Source organism: Hemisphaericaspora subhashii (assembly GCF_019202705.1).
Source record: "Hemisphaericaspora subhashii strain CBS 10753 chromosome Unknown scaffold31, whole genome shotgun sequence".
NCBI lineage: Eukaryota > Fungi > Ascomycota > Pichiomycetes > Serinales > Debaryomycetaceae > Hemisphaericaspora > Hemisphaericaspora subhashii.
Window position 1 is genome coordinate 24,666 of NW_026057381.1, and position 25,580 is coordinate 50,245.

At 36.7% G+C, this 25,580-nt stretch overlaps 15 protein-coding genes across 15 annotated transcripts; 7 read left to right on the plus strand and 8 right to left on the minus strand. All coding sequences in view use genetic code 12, as the record gives it.

Annotated features, from left to right (window-relative positions):
• Positions 1-233: 233 nt before the first annotated feature.
• On the minus strand, positions 234-1,292 carry J8A68_004954 (uncharacterized protein; the record flags this gene model as incomplete). The annotated part of the gene is made up of 1 exon (XM_049408967.1): positions 234-1,292. One exon carries the CDS (start codon positions 1,290-1,292, stop codon positions 234-236), a length of 1,059 nt encoding a protein of 352 aa, XP_049261728.1.
• Positions 1,293-1,545: 253 nt separating this feature from the next.
• ERV46 (Erv46p) lies at positions 1,546-2,769 on the plus strand (the record flags this gene model as incomplete). The annotated part of the gene is made up of 1 exon (XM_049408968.1): positions 1,546-2,769. One exon carries the CDS (start codon positions 1,546-1,548, stop codon positions 2,767-2,769), a length of 1,224 nt encoding a protein of 407 aa, XP_049261729.1.
• Positions 2,770-3,017: 248 nt separating this feature from the next.
• On the minus strand, positions 3,018-3,875 carry J8A68_004956 (mitochondrial 54S ribosomal protein mL46; the record flags this gene model as incomplete). The annotated part of the gene is made up of 1 exon (XM_049408969.1): positions 3,018-3,875. One exon carries the CDS (start codon positions 3,873-3,875, stop codon positions 3,018-3,020), a length of 858 nt encoding a protein of 285 aa, XP_049261730.1.
• Positions 3,876-4,635: 760 nt separating this feature from the next.
• On the plus strand, positions 4,636-6,777 carry J8A68_004957 (Nrd1 complex RNA-binding subunit; the record flags this gene model as incomplete). The annotated part of the gene is made up of 1 exon (XM_049408970.1): positions 4,636-6,777. One exon carries the CDS (start codon positions 4,636-4,638, stop codon positions 6,775-6,777), a length of 2,142 nt encoding a protein of 713 aa, XP_049261731.1.
• Positions 6,778-7,005: 228 nt separating this feature from the next.
• Positions 7,006-8,295, plus strand: J8A68_004958 (uncharacterized protein; the record flags this gene model as incomplete). The annotated part of the gene is made up of 1 exon (XM_049408971.1): positions 7,006-8,295. The coding sequence occupies one exon, from the start codon at positions 7,006-7,008 to the stop codon at positions 8,293-8,295; it is 1,290 nt and encodes a 429-aa protein (XP_049261732.1).
• Positions 8,296-8,577: 282 nt separating this feature from the next.
• FOL1 (trifunctional dihydropteroate synthetase/dihydrohydroxymethylpterin pyrophosphokinase/dihydroneopterin aldolase) lies at positions 8,578-10,947 on the plus strand (the record flags this gene model as incomplete). The annotated part of the gene is made up of 1 exon (XM_049408972.1): positions 8,578-10,947. The coding sequence occupies one exon, from the start codon at positions 8,578-8,580 to the stop codon at positions 10,945-10,947; it is 2,370 nt and encodes a 789-aa protein (XP_049261733.1).
• A 156-nt stretch (positions 10,948-11,103) lies between these two features.
• J8A68_004960 (Rab GTPase-activating protein) lies at positions 11,104-12,840 on the minus strand (the record flags this gene model as incomplete). Its single annotated transcript, XM_049408973.1, has 1 exon — positions 11,104-12,840. One exon carries the CDS (start codon positions 12,838-12,840, stop codon positions 11,104-11,106), a length of 1,737 nt encoding a protein of 578 aa, XP_049261734.1.
• A 524-nt stretch (positions 12,841-13,364) lies between these two features.
• RIM21 (Rim21p) lies at positions 13,365-14,969 on the plus strand (the record flags this gene model as incomplete). The annotated part of the gene is made up of 1 exon (XM_049408974.1): positions 13,365-14,969. One exon carries the CDS (start codon positions 13,365-13,367, stop codon positions 14,967-14,969), a length of 1,605 nt encoding a protein of 534 aa, XP_049261735.1.
• Positions 14,970-15,013: 44 nt separating this feature from the next.
• J8A68_004962 (bifunctional DRAP deaminase/tRNA pseudouridine synthase) lies at positions 15,014-16,855 on the minus strand (the record flags this gene model as incomplete). The annotated part of the gene is made up of 1 exon (XM_049408976.1): positions 15,014-16,855. One exon carries the CDS (start codon positions 16,853-16,855, stop codon positions 15,014-15,016), a length of 1,842 nt encoding a protein of 613 aa, XP_049261736.1.
• Positions 16,856-16,994: 139 nt separating this feature from the next.
• Positions 16,995-18,563, minus strand: J8A68_004963 (SF3a splicing factor complex subunit; the record flags this gene model as incomplete). Its single annotated transcript, XM_049408977.1, has 1 exon — positions 16,995-18,563. The coding sequence occupies one exon, from the start codon at positions 18,561-18,563 to the stop codon at positions 16,995-16,997; it is 1,569 nt and encodes a 522-aa protein (XP_049261737.1).
• A 340-nt stretch (positions 18,564-18,903) lies between these two features.
• Positions 18,904-20,064, plus strand: J8A68_004964 (phosphoinositide 5-phosphatase; the record flags this gene model as incomplete). Its single annotated transcript, XM_049408978.1, has 1 exon — positions 18,904-20,064. One exon carries the CDS (start codon positions 18,904-18,906, stop codon positions 20,062-20,064), a length of 1,161 nt encoding a protein of 386 aa, XP_049261738.1.
• Positions 20,065-20,599: 535 nt separating this feature from the next.
• Positions 20,600-21,139, minus strand: GIS2 (mRNA-binding translational activator; the record flags this gene model as incomplete). Its single annotated transcript, XM_049408979.1, has 1 exon — positions 20,600-21,139. One exon carries the CDS (start codon positions 21,137-21,139, stop codon positions 20,600-20,602), a length of 540 nt encoding a protein of 179 aa, XP_049261739.1.
• Positions 21,140-21,743: 604 nt separating this feature from the next.
• On the minus strand, positions 21,744-22,364 carry J8A68_004966 (uncharacterized protein; the record flags this gene model as incomplete). Its single annotated transcript, XM_049408980.1, has 1 exon — positions 21,744-22,364. One exon carries the CDS (start codon positions 22,362-22,364, stop codon positions 21,744-21,746), a length of 621 nt encoding a protein of 206 aa, XP_049261740.1.
• A 198-nt stretch (positions 22,365-22,562) lies between these two features.
• On the plus strand, positions 22,563-23,198 carry J8A68_004967 (uncharacterized protein; the record flags this gene model as incomplete). The annotated part of the gene is made up of 1 exon (XM_049408981.1): positions 22,563-23,198. One exon carries the CDS (start codon positions 22,563-22,565, stop codon positions 23,196-23,198), a length of 636 nt encoding a protein of 211 aa, XP_049261741.1.
• Positions 23,199-23,256: 58 nt separating this feature from the next.
• On the minus strand, positions 23,257-25,557 carry J8A68_004968 (peptide alpha-N-acetyltransferase complex A subunit; the record flags this gene model as incomplete). Its single annotated transcript, XM_049408982.1, has 1 exon — positions 23,257-25,557. The coding sequence occupies one exon, from the start codon at positions 25,555-25,557 to the stop codon at positions 23,257-23,259; it is 2,301 nt and encodes a 766-aa protein (XP_049261742.1).
• Positions 25,558-25,580: the final 23 nt, after the last annotated feature.

Below are 25,580 nucleotides of genomic sequence, written 5' to 3' on the forward strand. Positions count from 1 at the left end.
TCGTTATGTAAGAACCCCTCTATTTGGTAAAGTACACGACTTTCTACTATCAACTCAACTCCAACTGAGTGGACTAATAATTATCCGGCATTCTCCACAACTTCACCATCTATAGGGTCACCTCTTTATCAATGAACTGAAAATTTCTGAGTACTTAAACTGAGCACGACGGCTGCATCGACATTTTTGATTATGCCTAATACCCAATCGACTCTTTTATGCTGAAAGTCTTCTTAATCATCATACCGTCTATCGCGTCTACCTCTAGGCCCATCGACCCCCCCACCAGTCCCCCCATAGCCACGAGAATCTACTGCTTTCTTCATGAGAGTTATTGAAGTCCCGTTTTCACTAGTATGTAGAAAACTTGTCTTGGTTGGAAACCATACTGCTTTTGAGAAAGTAACTTGACCCGACATACTATTTGGGATTTCAAACACTTTCTCTCCTGATTCAGTATCAAATACAATTGCATTAGATCCAGTATCGAAGTTTGCAATAAAATAAGTTCCATCTCTACTGCAATCTACATGTGATACCGATTCATCTATCTCAGTAATGACTTTCGAATTGTACATTGTTGAACAATCCCAACAACTAACCACACCTTCACTCGACCCTACTACAAAGAAATTACCTCGTGGCAGGATCGATATACTCGTAGCTGAAGACCTATGCCCTTTCAAAGTAGTTCGTAACTTCAATTCGCCATTATTTAACTCATATATAGGTACTGCTCCATCATGTAAAGCACATACGAAAAATTTATGAGCATAATGAAACCATTGAAGATCATAAATATGTTCATGTAACTTCAACTCAGTGATTAATTTATATCCATTGGTATCAAATACTAAAATCGTAGAATCACGATCCACAGCTACCATTATTTCTCCATCAGCACTATAACGAACTAATATCAAAGAATTCTTTTCCGTTTTAATCGTTCTTTCTAATGTCCCACTATGTCCTCTCCAAATCTTTATACAATCGTCACGACCAACCGTTGCAAACGAATATTCTGTTCTTGGATCCCACGATACACATTCAACCGACTTAACATGCGCGTCTTCAATAATTATTGGTTCCAACAATCTATCACGAGCACATTTCCAAATACGTATTGATCTATCGGTCCTTGTCACCACAAGTTTTGTTCCACATTGATTGATGGACATGGTGATGATTTCGGTGGATGTTGAGGTATTGCCTAATATTGGGTTGTCTCGGAAGACTACGGGCTGGAGATGATCAAAGAACTTTCGATTAGTGCTAGCATTGTTGGGTGCCATTGTATATTTGTTATTGGCTGTCAAAAAAAACTCCGTTACGAAATATACAAACCAAGAGAATCCGGAATTATCAATTTATATTATTGAAAATATTTTCCCGTATTATTATTATTTCAGTGTGGGTTTGGTTAGAACAGCGCACCAACAGAAAAAAAAAACTTCGTAGTAAATTTGTTCGACAGTGAATTAAATATTGTCGAGTTACCCTGAGAGAATCACTTTACCAAGACAAACATAAACAGATAGAAAGACAATGTCAGCAAGACCAAAATTACTCTCGCTTGATGCATTTGCCAAAACGGTAGAAGATGCACGTATAAAGACTGCATCAGGAGGTATTATCACCCTTTTATGTATCGTGATTGCATTATTTCTTATAAGAAATGAATACACTGATTATACAACATTAATAACCCGACCTGAATTAGTTGTTGATAGGGACATTAATAAACAATTAGATATTAATTTAGATATTTCATTTCTCAATTTACCTTGTCAAGCTGTTAGTATTGACATTTTAGATGAAACTGGTGATATGCAATTAGATATTATTCATTCTGGATTTCAAAAAATAAGATTAATTAAAGAAAATGGTGCCATAATCGATGAAAGATTGGATGAGATACCCGAGATTAACAGTAAGGTTCCGTTAAGTGAAGCTGCCAAGGGATTACAAGAAGGTCAAGATCCAAAAACTTGTGGATCATGTTATGGTGCCCTTCCACAAGATAAACACCAATATTGTTGTAATAATTGTGAAACTGTTCGTCGTGCATATGCCGAACGTTCCTGGTCCTTCTTTGATGGTGAAAACATCGAACAATGTGAAAAGGAAGGATATGTGAAGAAGATCAGAGATAGAGTGGCCAAGAATGAAGGTTGTAGAATTAAAGGGACAGCAAAAATCAGTCGTGTATCAGGATCAATGGAGTTTGCTCCAGGGTCATTATTCACTAGTGATGGAAGACATGCTCATGATCTCTCTCTTTATGCCAAATATGGTGATAAATTAAACTTTGACCATATTATCAATCATTTATCTTTTGGAACAAACGGTCAATCCACATTGTCAACTACTACCACTCATCCACTTGACGGACATCAATTCTTGCTTCACCAAAAAGCACATCTTGCATCTTATTACTTAAAAGTAGTCGCTACTCGTTTTGAATCAATCACTAAGGAATCAATCGACACAAATCAATTCAGTGTAATCACTCATGATAGACCATTAATCGGAGGTAAGGACGAAGATCATCAGCATACTATGCATGGTAGAGGTGGTGTTCCTGGAGTTGAATTCCACTTCGATATAAGTCCATTAAAGATTATTAATCGCGAGCAATATGCTAAATCATGGAGTGGGTTCGTCTTAGGATGTGTCAGTTCAATCGCTGGGGTATTAATGGTGGGGACTTTGATTGATAGAACTGTTTTTGCTGCTCAAAATGCTATCAAGGGGAAGAAGGATATGTAATTCTGGAGAATCTGTATTCCAGCCTGAGAAAGTCTATGATCTTGTAGATCTTTTGTAGTATTTATAGTTCTTGTAAGTTTAGTATTGTCAAAAATAATAAAAGTCTGTGATATAGTGTTAATCTAGATCGAATATATTTACATGTACCTTGTGAAGTCCTTTTTCATTATGTATTTAATTAGTGATATTTACAGAAAGGGGTTACAAAAGGAGCTCTATACTAGTTTTATATATACATGACGATTCTTTTAGATATCACTTAATAAATGTTCAATTTCTTGATAATATTCCTTTGGTAAAGTATCCTTTAATTCTTCTTTGGTCAACCACTTGAAATCCAATGAGCTATCTTGTGGAACGAATGATCCAGATAATATATGTGATTTAATAAAGAATTCTTTCTTGTTTTCCTTAGTATTGTTTAATAAATGACATGGAGTTCTTGAAACATTGAAATAATTGATTTCAGTTCCACCAATCTTATCTAATCCATTCTTGGCAATTTCATGTAATCCAAGTAAACTGGAGCCTTCTTCAACAGGTTCTTCAGCAAAAGATGGAAACTTCCATTCATCACCATTTTTTGCTACTAAATATAAAGTACGACTCAATTGTCTTTCCAAACTTTTCACATCATTACTACGATCAGCTTCAGTGACTCTATCATTTGGGACAATTTTTCTAGACAAATCAGACATACTCATCTTTCCATCCTTTTCAGGATCGAAATCGACATCCCCCTCTTCTTTATAAGTTTTTGGTACTTTCAATACTTCTTTAAATCTTCTATCTCTTCCTTGTCTAATTTCTGGTCTACCAGTTGGATATTGAACATTGGTAGCATTAGGAATAGGACCAACATTTAATTCACGGAACTTTTGAAAGGCCAAAGTACCACTCTTGAAATAGAACCAACGCGGAAAGGTCCACATTAATCTTCTCCATACTTCGGTTTGATATTTGTAGAATTGTTTTTCAAATGATGATATTTCTTGAGTAACTATGGGATTTCTTGATAATAATAATGTCAGGGAAATAAGAGGTTGTGATTGCTGTGTTGAGTAAGCCCTTATAATAGCCTTGGATGCACTATTTACCCCTCTCATCGTTATGTATCTAATTGGATTCAACTGTTAAAGCTATTATGATGGATGATTGATTGTAGAATTTTTTTATTTGACAAATTTTTCAGTTGTCAGCGTAAATTATGGAATACATGGGTAAAGTACAGCACTAAAAAGTTAAACCCCAATCCGGGTAACACACTAAAAAATCGCATCATTTTTTGAAATTTGTAGACACACCACAAATTAAAGGAGAAAAAAACTTCTTTGACTTTTGTTGTAACTTGTTTCTTTCTTGCCCCCCTTTCCTCTACAAAGAAAGTAATCAAAGAAGCTAACTATTGCCATCATTACTACTACTTTCACTACCATTAGGTAAATTACTAAACATAGCAAATAGGAAAATAGTAACCATTTTAGATATATATTTCTACAAAACATTAGTCATTCTACTTTAAAAAAAATAGCCTTAGTAGTTTTCTTTTATAAAAATTGCTTCGAAATTATCAAGGAAAGTATTAAATCAGAAAGTTTATAAGTCATAAAAAAATCAATCGTGTCTGTGTGCTTAGAGAATCATTTCCCTCCCAAGTAAAAGAAAAGTTTGTTGTATTTAGAGTCGTAAAGTCATTCTTCTTATTTCAAAGTCATAGAGTCTAACGGAATACTCATCCATACTAAAAAAAAACACAAGTAATAAGTTCAATTAAAATTAAAATAGTGTATACCAAAAAGGTTTTGTATCTTAATTAGTGTATTTTTTGATTCTTTGTAAAACAGAAAAAACCAAAAAGTTGAAACCATGTCATTAGAAGAATTTGAAACGATATTGAAAGAATTACCATCTTTAAAAGCTCCAGGAGTTTCTGGATCTCGTATTAAAAGATTAACAGAAATCGCCTTTCAACAAGTTGGTCAGGAATCTAAATTAATTACAACTTTATATTCTAATTGTAAGGCAGTACCATCTACTCATAAATTAGGTACTTTATATGTGGTTGATTCTATTGTAAGAGGCTTTACTGAAGAAGCTAAAAAGGAAAATCAAGAAATTAACTCGCTGGCTCCTGATGGAACTTATGCTTCAGCAGTTTATAAAATTACTGAATTAATTGAATCCTTAATTGATGATGCGTTGGAATTACAAATTAGTGCTTCTCAAAGAATTAAAATTAGTAAATTGATTGACATTTGGGAAAGAGCAGAAACATTTCCACTAGAAATCATTAATAACATTAGAAATAAGCATTTTGTTTCAACTACTCCTCCAGGTTCTCCTCCAAGAACAAAAGTTGAACCAGTTAAGCCAGTTGAAGAAAAATCAACCAATGATTCAAATAGTATTTTATCGGCTCTCGCTTCTTTAGCTAAATCTACTGGTTCTGATTCAAACACCCCAACATCTCAACCAGTTAATCCAGTGTCAAGTAATGATGCTAGTAATATCTTGTCACAATTGTCCGCACTTAGTGGGGCTACTGCAACTGCAACTAGCTCTATCAGTCCTCCACCTTCTTCTGGTTCATTTTCGAATTTACCCCCAAGTCTTCCAAAACCACCGCAGTTCACTCAACAACAGCAAGAACAACAACAACAACAACCACCCGCAGCCAATGAGCAAGTGATTTTTAATATGTTGCAGCAAATGCAAAACAGTGCAACGGGTAGCCCTACTGCGGCTCCCGCACAACTGTTCGCCCCACAGCCGGCTATAAACGATTATGGAACTGGAAGACGTGGTCGCCGTGATCAGAATGATAATGGATATGGCAGAAGAAATAGATCAAGATCACCAAATCGCGGTGGTGTTCCTCCTAATCAATATATTAGATCCAGATCACCTCCACGCGGTCACAACCAACCATACAACCAAAGCTTACCTCCAAACCCACTGAGAGTTCAACACCACCAACAACAACTGCAATACCAACCCCCGGTCCAGCGTCAACAACAACAACAGCAACAGGCCCCATCACATCAACAACATCAGCAACCAGCGCATGTTCCTCCACATGCCATGGGCGGTGAAATGAACATGCCAGGTACTCCACACTACCGTCCAAGAAACGTCGGATTTGATCCTTCTACTCCGCAAGGGTCAATTAAAGTTTTATCTAGAACGTTGTTTATTGGAGGTGTTCCAAGAAACATGGATGAAAGAGCTTTAGCTACAGTGTTACGTCCATTTGCAGAAGTTCAATCGGTTATATTAAATAGTGAACGTAAACATGCTTTCATTAAGGTTTATTCCCGTAGAGAGGCAGAACAGGTTATCACTTCGTTCAACAAAGACAATGCGTTACCTTTACGTACTCGTTGGGGTGTTGGTTTTGGTCCTCGTGATTGTTGTAATTATCAGCATGGAATTTCCATCATCCCAATCCAAAGACTTACTGAAGCAGATAAAGCATGGATCGTTAATGCTCAATGGGGTGGTACTGGTGGACAACCAATGCTGAGTGGAATGGTTATCGATGAACCAGATATTGAAATTGGTTCGGGAGTAAGTAGCAAGGCTATGTCTAGAAAAATGCCAACCAATTCAGCAAGAAATGGACCTAAATCCAACAGACCAGGTGAGGCTGCTGATGAATATGTTAAGACTACATTGATTCTGCCACTGGGTATGAGTCACGGGTCCATGCCTAATTTTAAGACATTCCTGAATTCATCTGTGAACCCATTGCAAGGATTATTTGGAAACGCGTCTCCTCAGGCACAAAATCAACAACCAAATATTCCTTTCCAAAACCAACCAGACGCTGGTGGACCCCCAACAGGTTTACCAAATGTCCCTCCTTCTGGGTTTAATGATTTTTTGAGCAATATGCAACAACAGCAACCAGGTGGTGCAGGACAAGGTTCTCCACAAGCTGGAAATCCAAATCTTGCAGCTTTGGCACAATTACTTCAACAACAACAGCAACAACAACAACCACGTTGATACGTTTCATTTTAAGTATATATATATATATCAGTTTATGTAGATTTGTAATTACATGTTTAATTTTAGTATACTTACGTCTCTTGAGTTTGATATCTTCATATAAGTTGATCGATTGCTCTTGAGGCACTTTTCTCTGCCATCAGATCAAAGAAAATTAAAATCAAAACAAATAATTTTTTATATTTTTTGAGCCCAACTACAAACATCAACGACGAACCACTAACCATGGATCTCTCTAATAAACCTTATGGGAGTCTTACTCGAACTCGTAAACTGCAGAATTCTGCACCAACAATACCAGTATTAAGTTCACCACCCAATAAACTGGATAGTGAAGTTATCGTGGACAGCATGTTTACACCAGAGAAAAAAAAGTCCCCCAAAAAACGACCTAGAACATATGGGAAAGGAAAGCCATATATATATCCAGGTCCAAATTCAACAGCCGCGTCGTCATCTGACTCTGACCCATTAGACACTAATGCTGTCAAGGCTTCTCGAAGATTACAAAATGTGATTGAGATCTCCGATGATGAATTTGAGATTATCGATGTCAAGAAAATAAAGGGAAACATTGATGTTGGAAGCAAGTTTGCACACATTCGGAAGAATATTGATGATTCCCAACTGGCCAAGAGGAAGGAAATGGAAGAAGAATTCAAGCGCGCTTTGCCCGATTTGGATGCATTTGAAGGAGGTCTTGCTTCAGAAATAGATTCCAAAAACATTCTTCATTCATTAGAATTGCAAAATGAGAAAAAGGTCGAACCAACCAAGAAAAAATTCCAGAGCTATCATATTCCAGAGACTATAACTTCCCAAAAGGAATTATTAGGGAGAGCAGAGACGTATTTTCCAATAATCCCCAAGTTGGTCGACGGGGAGTTGAAGGTATCCTCATATTACCAACAAGCCAGGATTCAACGTAAAAAATCGCAACGTGACGTTATGGGAGCTGATGAAAATTGGAGTATCGACTGGGAACAGTATTTCGCAGGATATTATGGATTCAAACGTCAATCAATAATCGGGGGTCAAATAGCCAAGAAGTTCCGCAACAGATTATTAAATTGTGATAGTGACACTGTCGCGTATTGGACGGTTTCTAAATTTTGCACTTATGTTTTGGCGAATGAAATCATTATTAGAATGGTTATGGATGATAAAAGAGTGCCAAATAAGCACTACACTGTGCAGGAGGAAAGGGAGCTTAGACAGGCGGCCGAGAGGACCATGCGAGAGACCGTAGAGTATGGAACAATTGTTGCTGATTCCATTGAAGTTAAGAACGATCTTGACTTTCCCGAGGACAAGAAGAAAGTAAAGACAGATAAGAAAGAAAAGAAGAAAGTACGAACGGAAGTAGACAAGCAAGTAGGCAAGAAAGCAGGCAAGAAAATTGAGAAGGATCTGTCAAAGAAAAGAACCCATACTGACGTCATTAGTATCGATAGTGATGATGATGTCCAAGATGGGATCATGGATCTAATATATAATATCAAAAGCCAGAAGTAGATTTGCATAGTTGTAAATAGGCCATCTCTTAACAAATAAACATTAGCATCGGAAAAATATTCACCGCCCCCACCAAAAATCTTCAGATTGAAAATTTTAAAATTCGCAGATTGAGCATCATCATGCAAAAGGGAAGGTCAATTACTTCTGGGAATCCTTAAGATTACATCTGCGTCCTTTTATATTCCCACAATTACTTTGATTCACTTAAGTAAATTTAAGTCGGCTATCCAACCGACATTTAAATTCATACAAACCTCATTTTTCCATTCCACAACTAGAATGTACACCGACGTTGTGTTTGCCAAAGATATATCGGCTACAGCAATTACTGGTAAAGATGCTTGGAACAGACCAACTCCACAGCCAATCACAATTTCAGTCGAGTTACGTACTGATTTCCACCAGGCTTCAATTACCGATAATTTGAAATATTCATTGAATTATGCAGTGATAACCAGAAACATCACTGAATTTATGAAGGCTAACGAACATCGTAATTTCAAATCTTTGGGGAGCATCGCTGAAGCAGTTGGCGAAATTTCATTGGATGAAAGGAAAGGCGGTGGCCATTCAGTTGAGGTGTTTGTTAAGAGTAATAAATCTGAAATTAGGGCAGATAGTGTTGAATACAGCTTGCAAAGGAATACTTTGGGATGCCCAAATAAGTTAGATATCTTTAAAGTTAATAAATTGAGATTATTGACAATTATTGGTGTTTTCACGTTTGAAAGGTTGCAAAAGCAAATCGTTGATATTGATTTAGAGTTCCAAATTAATGATAACTCCAATTTATTCTTTCATAAAATCATAAATGATATTGTTACCTATGTTGAAGCATCTAATTTCAAAACCGTGGAAGCATTAGTGTCCAAAATTGGCCAATTGACATTTCAAAAGTATGATAAGGGTATTGAATCTATTAAAGCAACGGTTACAAAGCCGAATGCATTTAGTCATATCGAAGGAGTTGGTGTTTCTTCATACATGACGGCTACCAGTTTCAAGGATGCAAAGCCATTGACGTTTACCGACCATAGCACCAATTCATCGTTTAACATGCCAGTGGAAGATTTATCTCCAACGAATTATGAAGGTCCTCACACAGCATTTATAGCATTTGGATCAAATACAGGTAATCAGGTGGAGAATATCCAACGAGCACTTGACCTATTAGAATCATACGACATCAAGATCGAATCAACATCTTCTTTATATATTTCCAAACCAATGTACTACCTTGATCAAGCAGATTTCTATAATGGAGTGATCAAAGTCACTTTTCAAGATATCTCACCTAAGGAATTACTTTTCAAATTAAAAGAAATCGAATACCATCATATTAAAAGAGTGAAAGATTTCGACAATGGACCTAGATCAATTGATTTGGATATTATTTTATACGATGACATTGAAATGAATGAACCAGATTTGGTTATTCCCCATAAAGCATTATTAGAACGTACTTTTGTTTTGCAACCATTATGTGAATTATTACCACCTGATCAAAATCATCCAATCAGTGCTGAACCATTCCATAATCATTTACAACAACTTCTTGCCAATTCCCCTGATTCAAATTTACAAGAATCGTCACAATTATTGCAAATAATCCCAGTGCCTAGAATTAAAGATTCTGAAAATTTACTTAAATTTGATCAAGTCACTAATAAACACCAAACATTAATCATGGGTATTTTAAACATGACCCCTGATTCATTCAGCGATGCTGGGAAATATTTTAATCAATCAGTAGATGCAACTTTAACCAATGCCGAACAACTTGCTGAAGAAGGTGCACATATTATCGATATTGGTGGTGTGTCAACTCGTCCAGGTAGTGTAGAACCCACAGAAGAAGAAGAAATTCGTCGAGTTTTACACATCACAAAAGCAATTCGTGCCAGTTCTAATCCCAAACTTGCAAATATCTTAATATCTATTGATACATATAGATCCAACGTAGCTGAAAAATGTCTTGAAGCAGGAGCTGATATCATCAATGATATCTCAATGGGGAAATTTGATGAAAGGATTTTTGAAGTGGTCGCAAAATATGGATGTCCTTATATCATGAACCACACTCGTGGAACACCTCAAACCATGTCAAAATTGACTAAATATGAATCCAATACAAATGACGATATTATCGAATTTGTGATTGATCCAATTGCAGGACATCAGGAATTGAGCTTGAAGCCAGAAGTTAGAAATTTGTTGAATGGAGTTTCTCGTGAGTTATCCATGCAAATGTTTAAAGCTTTTGCAAAGGGTGTTAGAAAATGGCAGATTATTGTTGACCCTGGTGTTGGGTTTGCTAAAGATGTCAAACAAAATTTGGCATTGATTCGCCATGCGTCATTCTTTAAGAAATATTCCGTTCAGATAAATGAAAGAATCAGTGATACTTTTGTCAAGCATAAATATTTGAGTTTTAATGGAATGTCGGTATTAGTGGGCACTTCAAGAAAGAGATTCTTGGGGACTATCACTGGGAAAGAAATACCCAATGAAAGAGTTTTTAGTACAGGTGCAACTGTATCAACATGCATTGAACAAAACACTGATATTGTTAGAGTCCATGATGTGAAAGAAATGAAGGATGTGGTTGTAACCAGTGATGCCCTTTATCGAGATATTATTAACTCCTAGTTAATAAGAATATCATTATATTCTGTGTATTAATATTTATTTTATATTTACTATCATAAAAGATATGCAAGTAGCAAACGACGCATAGTCAGAACCGTTTTTTTATCTCACAAACCGACTGTCATTTATTTATATACATCCAATAATTAAAGAATTCTATGGTTTCGAGTTCCTTTTAGAAAATCTAATTTTCATTTTATTGCTAATACTCCTATTCCAAACCACACCGCCCATAATTGGTCTATGAAAACCGTATACATCATGTATGACGTCCTCATCAGTATTCCAACCTCCATCCGAGGAATTCATTAAACTATTCCTCTCTTCCTCAGTCATTGACGTAGACATTATTCGCTTATTCTTGAGTTTTTCTCGCTGCTTGGAAACGAATTCTCGACAATTATTAATTTCATCTTGTGAAAGGGATCCAAATCCATATCCTCCAATTTTCTTAAAGCAAAGATCAACCAACCCGTTTATATCTACTAGCTTCTTAGGAAAGTTTTGCAAGAATTGAAATAATTCGATTTGTTCAGTTTCAGCGCCACCAGAGTTTTGTTTGGTTTCTTGAAAGTCAGGACTATCGAGACATAATTTTAGAATTGTTAATGAGAATCTAAATATCGTTTTGGATCCTTCGCACCATAAGATATCCCAGACTCGTAATGTAGATTCAGTGGGTAAGATTCCGACAAACAATGACATGAACCACGACGAAGTTACTAGAGTAACTGGTGGCAATCTGGTTAAGATCTTATCTTTAGACAATTTCTCTCCTTCAAAGTTCTTACCTAAAATTGACCACAATTGAGGAATATACTCCTTGACGCATAACATCAACACCCCTTGATCTGTATGTACACCTTCAAGATTTTGGGAGTGAACTTTGGGGATAATACGTTCTGTTAGGATAACTAACATCCAGAATGCTTTTTCTTCAGTCATGAATAATAGCAAGAGCCCAGCTAAGAAATTCAACGATTGACAATACCCTATTTGGGGTTGATAATATGAAAATGCAACTAGGACTCGACGTAAAGATTTAATTAGTTGAGTTTCCTCTCTAGACTCAAGTGGCATGTCACTTGTAGATCCATCTGGGAGTATTCCGGAATTAAAATAAATATTGTCAGGGAATGTACGGTTTAAATCTCGTTCAATAACTTCAGTATTTTTATTGCTTATATTTCTAGTATCTTCCACAATTTTATTATAAACCCCGATATTTTTGTTTAATTTGTCATACCCGCCCGCATAAAAGAACCAAGCATTACCCCTCCATTCAGGTGGTATACCTCTCCTTATCATCTTTTTTACTTTATCTGACTTTGGTGGGAATCTTGTAGGTATTGGATCATGCTTCAGGAGCTGCAATCCATGATTTTTCATTAATAACTCCCATTTCTTTTTATGACGATGGCTGTATTCCGAATAGTCTTTAAACCATTCATTATAAGTTTCTAGATCGATTCCATTGACATTCGAAGACTTCTTGAAACCATATCTATCAAATTGTGAATTTAATACTTTTGATTCATTATTGGGGGTTGTTTTCATGACGTAATTCTCTCTTATTTCTATATCGGGTATCTTATATGTCAGTTGTGTTACAAGGGTATTGTGGTCTTGGGAATGATCTCTAAAGTCAAGATCGTCGAAACTCTTCATATGAGTTGACACCGCGGGATCATGCAAATCTTCGGATGCGGTACTTTCATCGTCTCCTTGAACCGGGGATTCTAACCCATATATGTCTAACAATGAATAATTATGGGAATAAGCTGACCCAGTTCTTTCGTGGCCAGGCTTGTGTGCTGTAGGTCCCTTGCTTAATTCTGTTGGATTAAGTAATGATGGCCCGTGTTGTGGCTCATTGTCAGGGTAGTTGGACATTCTACTATGTGTGGCTGCGCCTTTGCTTCTTCTTCTTTTTGATATTCTATTATTGAATTAGTAGTTGAACTCTGTGATCTCATTAAACCCTTGGGAATGGAATAACTTGCAAAGTCAAAAACACCTCTTCTAAAACAAAGATCTCTAATCGTAATTAATTAATTTGATAGGGTCTAGTTGTTTCTTTGGAATGTAAATAAGTACAAGATCCGCCCATCACAGTTCCTTCCCAATGCGGCAATTTGTAGTAAAAAATGTCGGTTGCTGTTTCACATTTGAAATATACAATGTCGTAATGTCGTCTATACTCATTTACACGACCTCTTATATATTATTTTTTTTTGGAGTCCAAGAAATAAATTGAATGACTTCCAATATATATTTCTTGGTATCACCAAATTCAAAGGAAGACTTAAGGAGGTTACATTTTATAAATGAATAATAATAAACTAATACGATAAAACCAATTAGAAAATATATTGTCTGTGTATTTCTCTAGTATACAAATTTTAGTTGCAAAAGCGATGTACTGGAGAAGATCTGGCTATAAAGCCAAAGTATATCCATCATGTGCCCCAATCGACTTACCACAAGGTTTATTAATTAGTCATGATTACCAGAAATCAGTTGAATATATCCGAGAAGGAACATATCAGCAAATGTGCTATGAAGGTACTATGCCTATGTTAAATACAAATGTTGGTTTAATTTTACAAAAGTTTACAGCCCCTTTACCAATAGTAGCAGAATCTTGGATAGAATTTACTCAACATAGTTTGAGAGGTTCATTTTCATATAGTGTTGTAGCTATTGTCTACAGTATTTCTGTGCTGGCGGTTATTATCATTTTCCTAACAATTTTCGTTTTGACAAACTATACCATCAAGCCCTCAGCCTTATTAAAACTATCAACATGCTTATCATCAATTTATATTCTCGTGGTTGTTATTAAATCGATTTTAATCCTACACGGACAACAGATACATGGATACCTTAGTGGGACCGACTTATTATACATGCTAAATACCAATCTAGCGATTAACAGTTTGGATTTAATACTTGTCTTCTTACTTCAAATAAATCAGGTGCAGGTCATCATGAGAATATTCCTGAGGCAGAAAGATAAACGCTTAACTTTCTTTGTGGGGATTATTGCTTCTTTCACGTCACAAGCAATATGGGGTGTTTCCCAATTTCATACGTTTTCTGAAGACAACGAAGCAGGTGATATCTTGCCTGCATTCATATATCTAGTAAGAATTGCCATGGGGTTGTGTTATGCTGCTATCCTTACTGTTTATTTCCTAAGCAAAATCCAGTACATTTTAGCAAATAGGCAGATTTGGTTATTATCCTTATTAACAGTTATATTGATATACAGTCCGGTTGCATTTTTTGTTGCTGACGTCGCAAATGCATTCATATTTGAATTGTCCGATGTTTTCTCAGTGGTAACGTACGTCATTTGTGTGGTTATCCCATGGGAATGGTGTAATAAGTTTAACATAATTATGAAAACTAGGGAAAAGGAAGGTGTATTGGGGAGAAGATTTTATGAAGATGAAATATATGAACTAGATCGATTCGAATTGTTTGTAGAAGAGTTAGTCCCTGACGAAAAGAACGATAATCATCCTAGTAATGAAGGCGATCAGAATAACCTGAACACCACTAACAACGGCGGAAATGCTGGCTGGGGCAAGGATGTAACAACTAACATTGTTAAAAACCTGCCTACGAATGAAAACGATTTAGACAGAATAGAAACGAATAAAGCAGCAATAATACTCCAGGCACTTCAAAGGTCCAAAGCAGCGTTCTTAAATTTAACCGATAATATTATTGCTGCTGGATTTGCTATCCCCAGATCAGTTAGTGCATCCACACAATCCATCGCGGCTAGAATAAGAGAGAGCCAAATGACAGAGATCATGCCACATATTAGTAATGCCAGATTTGAAAGATTGCAATCTAATGTGTGTGATTCGAGAAATACCAATGTTGAGACTGCCACGGCCGGCGGATCATCATCTGATGGAGCTGTGACGTTGCTGAATAATGGTAGAAGCAGAAGGAATGTTTATGTGTATTCTAGGAAAGAGGTGGTCATTGACGTTCCTGACGAATAGATATTGTATGTATTAGTAATATAAGTATAAATATTTACAAGCATTTACAGATTGTGTTCAGTTGACTTTTCTCCTTCAGAATTCTGTTGAGCAATCTTTTCGTGTCCTCTTTTGGCAATTTCAAGACACTTCTCTTCATAACCAGGAATATGCACATACTCGACCCCATGGTCCTTTAATTTTTTGTAAGAAGTATTATTCTTTACAAACACATCTGGTTCCAATACCCCTACAAAACATGTCTTAATCCCAGTTTCCAAGATCCTATCAACACATGGTAGATTCCCACTCAATCTCAAAGAACAAGGTTCCATAGTAGTATAAATCTCCGTTCCCTTTGGAACTTCTCTCTTCCCTGTCTTCTCAAAATATTTCTCCAAAGCACACTGTTCAGCATGTGTATTACCTTCCAACTCCCTCGAATGTCCAGTCGAAATAATTTCCCCCTGTGAAACCAACACCGCGCCTACATTGAACTGAGTTTGAGTTTCACCGCACTTTTCAGCCTCCTCAATCGCTCTTTCCATAAATGGTCTCAGCGACGCCAAGGCCCATTCGGGATATTCTGTTTTATACGACCAACTCCCATCACTTGCTTCATATCTATATGCATGCAACCAAAGATCTAAATCATTAGGTCCCGGGTCCGAATAAATCGGTAATCCCGAAATTGGGCATATTTCATCAGTCATGATCTCCCCATCTTCTTGTGGATGAGCCCAGCTTGAGGATGCCTTATCTTTTCCTATCCGATCGAGATTGTGCATGACGGTGTCAAAGTCTGCTTCGGCATTTTTGCCAAGATTGGGTCCCCAGACAAATTCGTTGGAGTAGATTGGATCGTTGGCTATGGGATAGCCAATGTACTGGAGATGAACCCTGATTTGATGGGTTCGACCAGTGAGTGGATGACACTTGACAATCGATGTGTTGGAGATAGGGTCGTAGGAAACACGTCTGAATTCGGTGCTTGATTCTTTCCCGGTAGGTGTTTCGTCAACCACGTTCAATCCAAGTTTTTTGGAAAGTGTGTTCAAGGGTTTATCGACTGTGATTGGATCAAGGGGGAATTCACCAATTACCTTTGCGATGTACTCTTTATAAACATTACGTTCTCGGATTTTCTGAACGATTTTATCTGCCCCCTTGGAAGTTTTACCTAAGAACATGAGACCTGATGTTAATCTATCCAATCTATTACATGGGTGCACGACTTTTCCAAATTCATGTTGGAAAATTTTGGTGATTGTGTTGTATCTATATCTTCCGGTTGGATGCACTGGTATACCACTAGGTTTATCGATCGCAACAATCTCATCATCCTCATAAACAATTTTAATCTCACGCGAGGTTACTGGAGGTTCTCTTTTATAACTTCTATGACTGATCAAATCCCCATTACGAACTATTGAGTCAAGATTTGCTGGCTTTTTATTGAGTGTGACCTGCCCTTCTTCAATTGCTTTCTTATACAGTTCAGGGGACCTATCCCGAAATTCACTCACGAAAATATCTAACAAATTCCGATCTCTCCAACGTAACTTACAATAAGTTAAATATGTGAAATAATAAGGATTTACACGACGTAATCTACCGTCGATGACATAACTGGCCCCTTCGGCCTCCTCTTCTTCTATTGTTTTACCTTGCTTCATAGTCTTGTCTGCAGCAAGTTCTCCCCCGAGCTGGTCGTATGCGGTGAGTCTGGATTTATCAACGTTTTGAATCTTCATACGGAAACCTTGAGCATCCCGAAGTTTTGGAGTACTTCTATTGTTAGATGAAGGTGTTGGAGACAAGGACGTAGATGCTGTTCGCTTGATACCTTTGGAGAGTTCCTCGCTGGACATCCTGAATAGTCGTGTCGCTGAACGTTTGATGGTCATCTAAAGATGGTATGAGTTCGTAATGAACAAGAGATGATGCAGAGTGAAAAAATAGACTGACTGGGAAATGAATTATTTTGGTAGCGCGTCTTATATAATTTTAAACTTCTATTTGATGCTACATAAAATCAGGATGACACTATAAAAGACCTTGTCGTTTCAAATCTAGATAATCCTTCTCGCTCATAACATTACCCTCATCATCCTCTACTTCCACTGCATTCTCCAATTCACCATCCCGACTCCTCTTTTCTTTCTTAAACCTCATCCACAACTCCTTAGCCTCATCGATTGAAACTATATTTTTAAACAACTTAATATACTCTTCCTCAACACCTAAACATTTCAATCCATACTGATGTTTGACACCATTGAAATGCTTGAAGAAAGGTTGTTTTCCTTTATATGTCACATTCCCACAGATTTCACAATTATAGGTCTTGTGAAGTCCTTGGAGTTTATATAACCAGAACGGAATTGGTGTCCCATCAGGTCCCAATGGTAAATTCTTAAACCCTTCGTATCCCTCGTCTTCATCTGAGTTGTTTTGGTCTGATAAGTCCGAGTTCTCACTTATACACGTATAATCTGATTCGATTTCTTCATTTTCTTTACGGTCCATTATTAGTTCTCTTTCTGAACTATTTGCAAGTTTTTCTTCATGTACTCTGGTTCTTTCTAGTTCCGGTTGGAGTATGAATACTAATTTAGAGATTACAAATTCGTCCCATGCAGGTGACAAGTGGTCGTGTGTTTGACTTGAACTGGAGGGCGGGGCTTGGAGTTTGCGGAGATTGGATTTATGCTTCTTTCCATTTAGATGTCCATTGTAGACTGTCTGTTTGGCGAATAACTTGTTACATACATGACAGAATACTTCACCTGTTTCATTCTCCTTACTGACACCGGTTGAAGAATTTTCTTCAAATTCCCTCTTCCATGACGCGTATGTCGTATTTATATCAGTTAATGGATGTAGAGTCTTCCATGAGTTAAGCAATTCGTCTGAAAGATCCTTAATGTAGTTGGAGTACTCTCTGTTCTTATAACTACTCGTTAAGGTGTGAAATGTATGCAAGTATTGAATATAGGAAACTTGTTCAACTGTGACATTAGAATTGTACTGTTGGTGCAATGCTGATAAATTGAGATACCCTTCTGTAGTCACTGATGAAGTCAAATGAGAACATACCGAGCTTAATACATGCTTTCTCTTTGTCATTTCTTTTTCTTTCCCTGTTGTTTTATTAACCTTTATTTTAAAGTCAGTAGAAGGATACGTATTCTTGTTGAGCGTGGCGCTTGAATAACTTGCATATAATCTTCGCATATCTTCTGAACTGGTCTCTGAGTTATTCTTATTCCCCATCTCTTCTATCAATTTATCAAACTTGGAAAATTGATTAGGACCCTCCTTCAACTTTGATAATTCCTGTTGAAATAACTCTTTCTCTGACTCGAGGCAAAAGGATAATGACTTACAGTTCTTTTCATATTTATCAATAAATGCTCTTAACTCCCATTGCTGTAATAATGATAAGTGTAAAGTTTGTCTTCTTTTCGGTTTTGTTTTGGAGATGATATCAAGCTTGGGACGAAGTGATGCTGGTAATAAATGCGGATCTCTTTGGAATCTTTTAGTTATTGATTCTTCTATGATATTGAGCTCTTCTAACGCTTCTCTCTGAGTTTCTATAAATCCTGTCATTATTATCTATTTAGTTACTACTTTTCAATTGGACAGGAAAGAAGAAGTGATGGGGTGAACCGTCTCAAGCAATAATATTTTTTTGTTGTCCCATCAACCATATTCTCATCTTCCAAGAAATCAACGAATGTTCATCATCACAAACTTTGAATCCTCTTGATGATACATACGCAACATGTCAATTCCAATCTATCTATTCACGTACAACACCAACAAACAATCTCTCACCCCTCAATCACTCATCGACCACATTCTTCCCACATTCCCGGAGCAACTCCAAGATCTCTACATCTTCGGACTTCAAGAACTATGTCCCACAATGACAGGCTGCTTCCCCCACATGGCCAATCAACACCTCATAGAATACGATTGTTACTTCCTACAAGCCCTCAATGAAAAATATGGCAGCAGTACCGCCCGATTTCGGACCATTGCCATGCATCATATCGGAGCCATTGGAATAGTTGTCATAAGTCCCTATGCATCAAAATTCTATCATATAAGGCTAGCACAAGCCGGGTGTGGGTATGCAAAATCGTCACTCAAAGGAGGCGTCGGGGTTAGGATGGCATATCACTCCGAGGGAGGGAATGGTAGTTATGAAAATGAGAGTGAGATTTCTGTTGCGGTGGTTCATTTATCAGCATATGAGGGAGAAGCATATTATCGAACGAGAAATGATGATATTTTGACAATTATGAGAGCGATGGATTTTGGAGATGGATATGGATTGATCAAACCCAGAGGGCATGTTTTTGTGCTTGGTGATTTGAATTATCGGACAAGAGTTGATGAGGAAGGTATGAAGAAGCTATTAGCTATGTCTGATGAATCGAGTAGTAATGGTGGTGAGTCGGCTTATGAATTGAACTTGAAGTTTGATGAGTTGACAAATGGAATGAGAAAGGGTGATATCTTCTTGGGGTTTCAGGAAGCTAAAATTGAGTTCCAACCTACATATAAATTTGTTCATAATACTGCTATATATAATTGGAAACGGTCGCCTCTGTGGTGTGATAGAATCTTGTATCAGGCGACCTATGAAGGTGCTGACCGAAATACTTTACGAGAACTAAATAAAGGTGAAGGTGAGGCTAAAGACCCTCTGCTTCCTCATGTATCAAAGTATCACTATATTGATTCACTTATGGGATCAGATCATAGACCGGTTTATTTGTGGATAACTGTCCCCATTTCTCCGCCTGAACCTATTATATCGTCGGCAGGATATTTACAAATAATAGGAACTGAATCAATTGAATTAATTCGAGCTGAAGAGGAAGTAGAGTTGGAAAATATGGATGTAAGGAACACTTTATTAAGTGGCCCTACTCTGATTTATTTAAAGCCTACAAAATACGATTTTTTAATTCAAAATATTGTTAGACCTTCCAGTGATTCAATAATTGGATATGGTTTATGGTTTAGTACTACACGCAAAGGTAGGTTGACATTGTTGGCCATTCTCCTTGTCTTGTGGTTTTTAAGATTGTGGTATTGATGAGAAAACCAGCAGGGTTGGGATTTTCTAATATACCGTTTTATTATATGAAACACATTGTATGTGTAGTATAGTGTGTGTATTTATTTAGTTCTATCTACCTTAGTAGTTAAGGATTATAATTATATAAATATGTCCCCAACTTCTTCTTACGTAGAATATAAATTTTATGCTAATACAATAATATATAACAATCATATACAGATGTAAACAATAATATAAAAAAAGGAATACCCAGAATAATAATAATAAATTATATATAAAAACACAGATAGATGATACATACACTGGTAAAACACTAAATAGAATCAAATTGGAGAATTAAAGAATTAAATTTTTGGAGTTTAATCTAACAGCAGACATTCAAGTCATCATCATCATCATGAAAATATACATCCTTGATTGATAAAAAAATATATCTTATCAAACAAGGCAATGGAATGCAACAACAACAACAACAACTTTCAAATAATTTTACTTATTTTAATCTTTCGCCCTCCCGCTCTTGATTCACAAATCCGAAAGAAAGAAATACTTAAGCGTCACAGTCCTTAGAAATGTGACCAGACTTACCACAGTTGTAACAAGTCTTTGAACCATAGTTGGAACCACCGGCAGTAGAATTACAATCCTTGGAGATGTGACCAGTCTTACCACAAGCGTAACACTTGACAGTGGCAGCTTGACAGTCTCTGGCAAAATGGTTTGGACCACCACACTTGTAACAAGTAGTGCCAGCTCTAGCACCACCAGCACCAGCACCACCAAAAGTTTTTCTGACTGGTCTAGCACTACTGGAAGGAGCGGAATCACAGTTTTTAGAAATGTGACCAAATTGACCACAGTTGTAACACTTGGTACCTTGAGATTGGTTTGGACATTCTGATTGGACGTGACCAACATCACCACAAGAGTAACATTGCTTAGAAGTTGGTTGTTTTGGTTCTGGGCAGTCACCAGATTCATGACCTGGTTGATGACAGTTGTAACATAATCTTTCTTCTTGGGTACATTCGTCAGCTAAGTGACCAGCTTCACCACACTTGTAACAGGTTCTTGGAAATACAGCAGCCATCTTTAATAATACTCTCACTCTCTACTCTTCTCACTTCTTATACTCTACACCTAAAAGGATATAAAAATTCGATTAAAGAGAAAACGTTTTCCAATTTCCATTAAATTCCACAATGTGTTAAAAAAAAAAAAACTCATTGCTGACAGCAAAACGGAATGAGAAAATTTTCCATGCAAAAAAATAAATTTAATTGGTAGAAAGTACACGACTTCCTTTGTTTGTAAAACACTACCCAATCTCTCTTCTATTAATAGGTGCAGGTGCTAAATCATTCACTGTTTGTAGTACTGCCCATAATAGGAGACTAAGCCAGATTGTAAAGGAAATAATGCAATATCCATATTTAATTTCAAGAACGTTGGATCCATTGTTTGGTGTTGCAATGGGAGTTGCTCTGTATTATTTGTATGAACAAAGAGCAGAAAGACCACAAGGCCATACCCTTTTAGAATTATTAAAGAAGAAGTATGGATCTAAAGAATCTAGTCAATAAAAAGTCAGTAGGAGGTGTATCCTTTGATTATACAGTTATGTCTATGCTTTTATATTTATCTTGTATATTAAGAAATTACTTAACGAATATATTTACGATTTCTAAACTTTACTAGCATTTCTGCAATTTTAATAACATTTCCTTTGCTTTCTCTTCACTGCCCAATTCTTCTACCAACACTGTAAATATCTTACCCCAACCAATAGTTGATATTCCAGAATGAACAGCTTGTTCAGGTTTTTGTTCTGTTTCTTTTGTGGGTGTTGGTAATACTGCTGGAGGAGAAACCATACAATTGAAGGAAATTTCATCACCTTCCAATGTTTCCAACACGGTGGTATCGTGAACAACTTTTGATTTCACCATAAGCTTTATATTCTCTGGAGCCACGCCTGCACTCTTCAATTCAGGTAAAGATTCAATAAGTGCGGTCTTGACTTTATATACACTCAAAGCACATGAAACATTAGTCAATTCAGAACTGAATTTAAATGGAGGTCTTATAGACTTAAACTTCAACGTTACAGTTCTCTCATTAGATTGACTTCTCTTAATTGGGAATTTGTATCTGTAAGCAGGCAAACTTGGTCCTAATGAATTTAATGAACTATAATCACGACTTGAATTGAATTGATCTGGGTGAGCATCGGCTGCTAAGGCCATTAATTGTAAAAAATTATGAGCAAATTGTCTCTCGTCATTAACCGGTACGATTGTTGCAGTTTCAGACATTATTGCGTTTCGAAGGAAGTAGGGGGCTGGGTATATAGTCGCTAGGTTAACTGTAATAGTTTGTTGGCTAGACTGGAGATTTTTCATAGACAAAAAAAATTCCGTATTGTGCGCCTCCACCAGCCTCCATATGAAACATTTGAAGAACAGTCAATCAGTTTGCCATCACCAATTGGCTTAATCCATCTACTTTAACAAATGAGTTTCTTCAAAAGGTTTACGAGTAGTCAAGCCAATTACTCACCCCTAAGTGCTAATGAATCGACACTTCCGAACCCTGTCACTCAATCATCCACATCATCCAATCCATTCAAGAAGACCTTCCAGAGATTAAACCCATTCTCCAACAACTCAGTCCAATTAGAAGATGACGAAAACTACGTCACTTCAGAACCTGGATACTTTGAACTCTCCCGCTGGGATAGAATGTTAATTTTTGGTCTTACATTTGCTGGTTCAGTATGCTGTTATCTAATTTGTATACTCCTATTCCCAGTACTTTCTTTAAAACCCCGAAAATTTGCCTTATTATGGTCGTTGGGATCTATCTTTTTCATAGTCAGTTTTGGGGTCTTACAGGGATTCAGACCATATATGGAACATTTGTTCCTGTCTACCAGAATCGTATTCACGGTGGTTTTTGTGTCGAGCATTGTGTTGACTTTAATTAGTTGTTTGTCATTGCAGAGTACGATATTGTCCATGATATTTGCTGCAGTACAGCTTGTGGCCGTGGTTTGGTATACTGTGAGTTATTTCCCAATGGGCAGACAGACGTTGAATTTGGCTGGTGGTGTTGCTAGGAGTCAAGTTGATAGTTGGATTAATTCTTAGAGGTAAGTAATGTATAAAATTAAATAATTATAGAAAAAGATGATGTCTATAAAAAGAGCTATGCTGAATATAATGCAAGGAATTCTTCACTAGGTTTCTCGAAATCAGGGAAGGCAGCGATTAAACCTTTCTCGACGACCTTGACAATAGCAGGGTTCGCATCCTTATCATTCTTGGAAGTTTCTGATAATTCAATAATTTTAGTTGCGATTTCCTTTAATTTCTTGTTATTATAAGGATTAATCACCTTATTAAGATTCTTAATGGCTTGTAAAGCCAAAACATATTTCCCTTGGATTAAATAAATTTTAAAGAGAACTTCCCAAGTAAGTCTTAAGTGTTTACCTTCATCAATCAATGGTTTAAATAATTCAAATAAAGATTCAATAATATCTGTCTTTTGTAAATCTGCGACTAACTTAGCACCAAGAGGATCCTCGTCCTCTTTCTCGCTTTCGACCTTTGTGATCAATTCGGCCATCTTCTTACTTGTCTTTGCCTTCTTTTTCTTCTTATGGTGGTTCTTCTTACTTGAGTCTTCTTGAATTTCACCGTTCTTGGTAGCCCTTTCTTCGTAAGCTTCAAAATAAATTTCTGATAATCCTTTTAAAGCACGTGTATAAATCGGGGTAGCATGGATTTGATCTTCCCATCTAATAGTATCAATATAGTCTCTAGGAGTACCACGTCTTAAACAATATGAATGGAAGTCAAATTGATCATTATAGAATATCTTATAAAGCTTGATAATAGACATATATCTCTTCAATGCCAATCCTTTATAAAGAACCAGTTCTTGTAATTCCTCTGCACCCTCGTCATTGAGATTACCTGCAGATTTTTCTTTCTCTTGATATTCATGATAGAGTCTGGCATATGCTTCAGCACTTTCAATCAAAACCCAACTGACTTGCATAGTATGTAAATCCTTACATCCATTTACAGCACCTTCGTCGAATTTAGTAAAGAGCGAAATACAATCAATAGCCTCGTCAACTCGGTTGGCACGTAAGTAATACTTGGTGCATTTCGAATTAATGAATCTATCTTGTAAATCCAACTCACGACCTTCATTCATGATTTCACTAGCTTGGACTAATTCTCCTCTGTGTTTAGCGATTCTGGCTTTGATAATATATAATTCAACCAAAGTTGGGGAGTGATTGAGTGCACTGTCGATATATTTATCAGCATTGTCTAACTCTTTCTTATACAAGTAATGTTGAGCTAAGTAATAATCAGTCCAGACTGCAACGGTTGGATTCTCGATGCTTGGCAATTCATTGGCATAGAAATCTAATACGATCTTTTCAATGCCAGCCAACTTGGCGGGATTTTGATACAATGGTTTAACATTCACGAAGGTTGCAGGAACTCCTCTGACTAATTGCGGGATAATATATTCCTTAGCTTTCTTTTCGAAAAGTTCATTGGATGAGGATAAGAAAGTCAATGGAATGAACTTTGGTGGATCGGAACGAGGATAGAACCTACCGAGTTTTTCATATAATTTAACTCTGACTTCTTCTGATTTGGATACTGAATCTAACGAGGTTTCCAACAAGGTATAATACTGAATGTTGTCAGGATTTCTCTGTAAAAGTTGACGATAGATTGCTGAGGCTTCCTTCTTTTGTCCCAAAAGCATAAGATACTTGGCTTTATATTCCATAAGCGAAGCTTTATCTTTAATGCAATCGGCATCTTGTTCCAATGTCTCAAGTGCCTTGCCAAAATCGCCAGACTCGGCGATGATCTTATTCTTATATAATGCACATTCGCTCTGCTCATACATATCTGCGTCAGTCAAATGTTCCTTAATAATTCCTTCAATCTTAGTCAAAGTACTAATAGCACTTGAATAGTCCTTGTGTAAATGTTGAGCCACGGCCAATCCAGTCCAATTTGCACGATATCCTGGTTGATGTTCCAAGTATGCCTGTCTAGATTCTTTTAAATTCTTATAATCACGAATTTGACACTGCATGAAGGATAAATCACGTAAGATCGGTTTATTTGGCGACCCATTATCATTTGCGGCTTTGAACCATTTGGCTGCCTCTGCATAATCTTCGATTGCACGATAATATAATCCAGCTAAATGATCGACTAAATAATTTTCTGGTGCCTTTTGAACTGCTTTTAAGATATACGATTCAGAATCGGATTTATTACCCATATGGAAGTTAATACATCCTTTAAGTGCAACCGATTCAACATGATTCGCATGTTTCTTGAGATTTGTATCGACTAATTTTAAGGCCTTCTTGTATTGCTTGCTGTCAAAAAGCTTTAATGCTTCTCTGAAGTTGGCATCTTCTTTAGATGCCAAAATTGGATTACCCTTCTTGATTACCATTTGCTTAATGAATTAAAGTTGGG